The 5,670-nt window shown below is 35.5% G+C and overlaps 1 protein-coding gene across 1 annotated transcript; it reads left to right on the top strand.

Moving 5' to 3' along the window:
* Positions 1–1,019: 1,019 nt before the first annotated feature.
* Positions 1,020–3,648, top strand: LOC100744226 (chitotriosidase-1). The gene is given in 7 exon segments (XM_003493107.4): positions 1,020–1,152; positions 1,404–1,474; positions 1,741–1,804; positions 1,980–2,641; positions 2,744–3,033; positions 3,119–3,253; positions 3,255–3,648. Coding segments are annotated over 5 exon segments (1,416 nt in total). The 5' UTR covers positions 1,020–1,152; positions 1,404–1,474; the 3' UTR covers positions 3,520–3,648.
* Positions 3,649–5,670: the final 2,022 nt, after the last annotated feature.

Below are 5,670 nucleotides of genomic sequence, written 5' to 3'. Positions count from 1 at the left end.
TAACGTTTGATTTAGAAATAATGGAGGATTTAAAAATTCCTCGGAAGCAACTGATAAAAGTAATGCGATACCAGGAAATATATCGCGTTCAAAGCAATTGTTCTCACGATATTATATGTATACATATATCTGTAAATGTAATACAGTAAAATCTCATTAACTCGAACCTCTGTAATTCGAAAACATCTATAAGACAAAACTTTTGTTCATTCTCTTCCGCTTCGCTGTAAAAGCTTCTGCAAATCTATACAATATAAAGATAGAAGAATATAGAAATATAATCTCCCTCTAGCTCGAATCATTTCCTGCACGTGTAGATGCGTTGTTTTACCTCTGTAACTTGGATTCAGAGAAGCTCGACCTCTTCGAGTCGAGGTTCACCCACATAAGTTACGGTTTTATCATCGCTGCACCTGGAGCTCGAAGTATCGTGCCATTATATGTCTCCTATGCAAACTGAATGTGTTTCGTCAGCCAAATAAAAAGCATATTACGCGCCTCTGCGCCTTTGAATATGTGTAAATCGAAAAATATAATCCATGTATAATAAGGTCTCCGTATGTCGAGTTCTCGTTCGTCAAAAATCTCACTTACTGGAAAACTTCGATAAGTCGAAACCTCCACAACTGGAAAATTTCAACTGTTCCCGTGAGATTCGAGTTACCAAGATTTTACAGTATTTATAATTGTCATATCATCGATTTAAAATTTATCGAACATCTTTCAGACATCTTTATCGTAATGTTTTCGTTCGTACGAAAGATTGTCATATTTAACATAGTCAAACATCTGGTGATTTGTAGCGATTGATAAGCTGTGGATCGATAGTGGATATTAAAGGAAAAAAGTAAACACGATAATGATTCATTTTCGTGGCACACCCTGATTGTAACTGAGTCCCGATGAGCGATTGATGGGTGGTATAATGTTTAATTCAGTTATCAACTAGCGGGCTGGTTTGAAGTTTACTATATAAAAGTCTGAATCAAGATATCTGAGAAAAAATTGCTAGTCGATACCTGATACGCGATAAATGCGTTTAAGATACTTGTCGGAGTTAGTTGATATATCAAGTCCCTTACGCTTTGTGAACTGTGACATACCGATACCGGCTGCGACAAGTGCAAGTTGAGCTCTGCAACTTTGAAACAGGTAACTTCTTATTTCAGGTAAATTCTTATTTATTTAACTTTGTTTTATATTTAATATTTATGTAGCGTCGTATGTGACAGTGGATAAAAGTTCTGTTTTACTATGTTAGTTTTTACTGTGTTTGGTAAATTTTATCGCGAAATATATATTCACGCTTGAAAATTTCTTTCGTTCAGCAACGTTGTCTATTTTTAATACTTTTCACAGTGCGTTATTCATTTTATGCGTTCTAGTATTATTTTTTATTTCAGTTTTATAGCAAGCAAGCGAAGACGCCGTTTGCCGCTATTTGTCTTACATACACACCTGTGTCAATTTAAAGGTAAAAGTACATTCGAAATATAAACGTGACGTTTAACGCTAGATTTATTCGAACTTCTCTTCGAAAGAACTTTTTCCTGTATTTTATTTTCACAATTATAGCTAGTACTCGTACAACGATATGTGCGATCTTGTTAAAATCGATAACAATTTAATTAATCAATTTAAAAACATTAACGCGATATATCGAATTAAGCTCTCCGTTATTTGCATTTCCATCGATGAAATTTTTATCGTTAATAGTTAACAAAAATTGCTTATTATCAGATGTTGAAGGCGCTGTTCCTGATTGCTTTTATGGCGTATGCCACTGCGAACAACACGACTGATAGTAAGTATGAAATACATAATTACTCATAAAACTAACGATCAATAAATTTCTGTTTGAGCCTCGTTATCGGTATCGTTAAATAATCCCGTAACCCACCACATATTCTGTTCTATTGAATTGCAATAATAAACAGCTTAAGTTATAGTAATAATGATAATCCGTTTCCGATAATCAGAGAAAATCATTTGCTACTATGGTAGCTGGTCAGCCTATCGTCCTGGACTTGGAAGATTCGAACCAACCGATATAGATCCCACTCTATGCACTCATATAATCTATACCTTCATTGGTATCTCTGAGAATGGCAACATCAGAATATTGGATAAGTGGATGGATCTACCAAACGGTAGAGATGGTTATGGAAAATTCACCAGACTTCGTCAGCTGAATCCAGAAATGAAAGCTTTGATAGCGATAGGTGGTTGGAACGAAGGTTCCTCCAAGTATTCCAAGGTTTTCGCGAATCCTATAAAACGCGCGCGATTCATCCGGAGCGTGATTATGTTTCTGCAGATGTACGATTTCGACGGTTTCGACATCGACTGGGAATATCCGAACCAACGTGGCGGCAATCCAGTCGACATACAGAACTATGTCACGTTGTTGAAGGAGATGAGAGAAGAATTCGACAAATATGATTACATCCTCAGCGTGGCGGTGGGTGCTGTTGAAAACTCAGCTTCTAAATCTTATGATATTCCACGAATGGTGCAATATCCTCACTTAATTAATTTGATGGCGTACGACTTGAATGGACCGTGGAACGATTTCGCAGCGGTTAACGCTCCTCTATATTCGTCCTCGCAGGAATCTGGCAAACAAGCTAAGCTCAACATGGTAAAATTGCATTCTCGGTTATCTTCAAATTTTATTCGAGTTTGGTATCAAACGAAATATTCGATATATCGATTCTGATGTATGGGAACATTTACGTTTTAGCACCGGTCTGTTGAATATTGGCTCGAACAAGGTGCACCACCTGAGAAACTCGTTGTTGGTATTCCTGCTTACGGTAGATCCTTCACCTTGGCGAGTCCCTCGAAGAATGACATAGGTTCTAAAACCATCGGTCCTGGAAAAGCTGGTCCTTACACGCGAGAAGCTGGTATGCTTGGTTACAACGAGATCTGCGAATATATTCAACGGGGATGGACGGTGCAACGCGAACCTGAACAACGTGTACCTTATGCTTTCAAGGGCAACCAATGGGTTGGATACGACGATACTATGTGAGTATTCGATGTTACGTGAACGTAAAAAGAGAGATAAAAGATATAGAAATAAGAATGTAAAGTAATATGTCTATGTTGCTAGATCTGTCGAAGAGAAGGCCAAGTACGTCATGTCTAAGGGACTTGGTGGTATGATGATGTGGAGCATCGAAACCGATGACTTCAATGGTATATGTGGTGATAAGTATCCGCTTCTACGCACCATAAATAAGGTGTTGAGAGGATATATTCCAACATCGCGTGATCGAAACTAAACCATCAACGCTATCGTCATCGGATTCTGCATGCACGCAGGAAGACTATGTTCGAGATCCAAAAGATCGTTCAATATTTTACTATTATCGACACGTACACAACAAATATCTGGTAAATACATTTCATTGCATTTCTAGAATTGTATTTGATAAAACGTTCAGTGGTTGCAATTATAGATATGAGATGCAGTGTTCCTGGTTGTTAGATCGATGCGAAGATATAAAATAAGATATGCGTTACATTAAACGAGATAATGTATTTTGTAACGGAACGTAATATTTTAAATACAGTTCTAAACATGCTGTAATAAATGATTATTTCGAAAAACGACTATAAATGATTATAAAATAAAACTAATATCAGCTGTCATCATTACCAGTTATTATCATTAGCATTATTACTTATCATAGCTACATTGTCATGGCATGTATTTCCTCCAATAAAATTATATTAACATATACATATCCATATACAATTCTTTCATGAGCAATAACATTACATAGAATTGGAGAATAAAGTTGAGAATTAGGAGAGCATGAATATTCTTCCTGTGTACAAACTTGGGCCAAAATAATAATTATGAAACTCATTTAATAATAATCGATCGATCTCGAGCCGTTTGTATAGTGCAATTAAAAGCAAAAGGCACTTGTAGTTTGAATTCGATTGAAATAGGAATTGACGTTCCCTGGAATTGCTTCAACCTCGAGTATCGCAATACGAATTACAACAACCCATTTTGTTACTCGCCATAGTAAGTATGTATTCGATAATACGTCGATACCATTGAATTTCAAGAATATCTATCTAACAACGTTGTGTTTGATGACGGAAATGCAGCTTTCCAATTTTTCTCAATGTTTTCCTGCAATATTTTCCTATTCCAAAAAAGATTATTTGTGAATATCAAAATAGTAATATTGATACCTCGTGTTGACTAAAATAAGAATGTCTTCATTTCAATAATATTCTGTTAATTACTGTTATGCATTCTACTTGTGTAGGAAGAGTTTCCTGGAGTTGACACTAAAGTAAAAATAAACTGTGGTGGTCATGTAGCATAGATTTATGGTATGTATCAAGCTATTTTTAAGGCTTTCGTGGCATATTATCAGAAATGTAAGTATTGAAAAATTCAATTCAAAATTCAAAATTCAAGTAGATACACATATGTATATAAATACATTATTATTATTATTTACATGAAATATTTCTGTGTAGATATCGATGTAACAAAGAAATAGAAAGTAAAAGCTACTGTCATTCGGTATTGCCGTACACTTATAGTTGCTGATCTAAAACGTTGTGAAGCAAAAAAATTTGGTGGTCCTGATGTCAATTTTTGATGGTAGATTCCTTTCGAATCGTTAAAAAGCATCAATAGCCCGTTAGCCTGTTTCGTGTGAAACCTGAATTCTCATTTCTTGTTTCTCTCTTTCTTTTTAAGAAGATATTCTTTTCTGAAGAAGATATTCTTTTTAAGAAGATATTCTTGTTTGTTGATTAACGAAGAGAGTGTAAAAGAATTTTATCTTGTTGTATGGCGAAATTGTGCAATGAGTGCCATTTTATAACTCTTAACTGTATTTCTGTTTTATCGGTATGGTCTAAGGGAGAATTGTAGAAACATAATAAATGGAAAGGGAAAAGAAATTCAATAGAAGAAACAAGTTCAATAGAAGAACTAAATTGAATACAAGAAACAAATTCAGTGGAAGAAACAAATTCAATCGAAGAAAGGTTAGTAAAATGCTATAATATATGTATAATTATTCCCTGATTGGTAAGGTTCGAACATTATGTCGTAACATCAGCTTCCTTCTTTTGTTCACTTCCTTTATTTCTCTCATTCTTCTGAGCCTTAAGCATATTACAAATTTATGGTGCTATGAAATATTTAAATATGTAATGTTTATATGCAAGTTTCAGTGTAAAAGGAGAATAGTTCTTTATATTTCACTCCAAGTTAGATAAGTATCATTGTAAAGAATGCAATGGACTTACAATGGACTTAACATATGTATCTATCTTACGACTAATTACAACTAACACGCAAGCATCTCACGGTATCCCACAGTATCCAACGGCGTCCCATGGTGTCCCACGTTGCAGTCCAGTCTAGATCATCCAAAATTTTCTTAGAGGCATTTGGTGATCCAAACTGGACTGTTGCGTAGTTCTTGGCTTGGCATCGTTTTCCAAAAATTAATCACTTGATTAATCTTTGGAAAAGGATGCCAATTACCAGGTCTCACCACGAGGAGGTGACTACGCACGAGACCCGCCCATGAGTTATTCAACATTATGCATCGGTCTCGACATTCAACCTACTGGCAAGAATATCGAGTTCTGACTCTACTTCATGGGCCTGCGTAAAGA

This window comes from Bombus impatiens, unplaced genomic scaffold, assembly GCF_000188095.3.
Source record: "Bombus impatiens unplaced genomic scaffold, BIMP_2.2 scf_0967, whole genome shotgun sequence".
NCBI classification, from domain to species: domain Eukaryota; kingdom Metazoa; phylum Arthropoda; class Insecta; order Hymenoptera; family Apidae; genus Bombus; species Bombus impatiens.
This window is presented reverse-complemented; position numbering and strand designations above follow the sequence as displayed.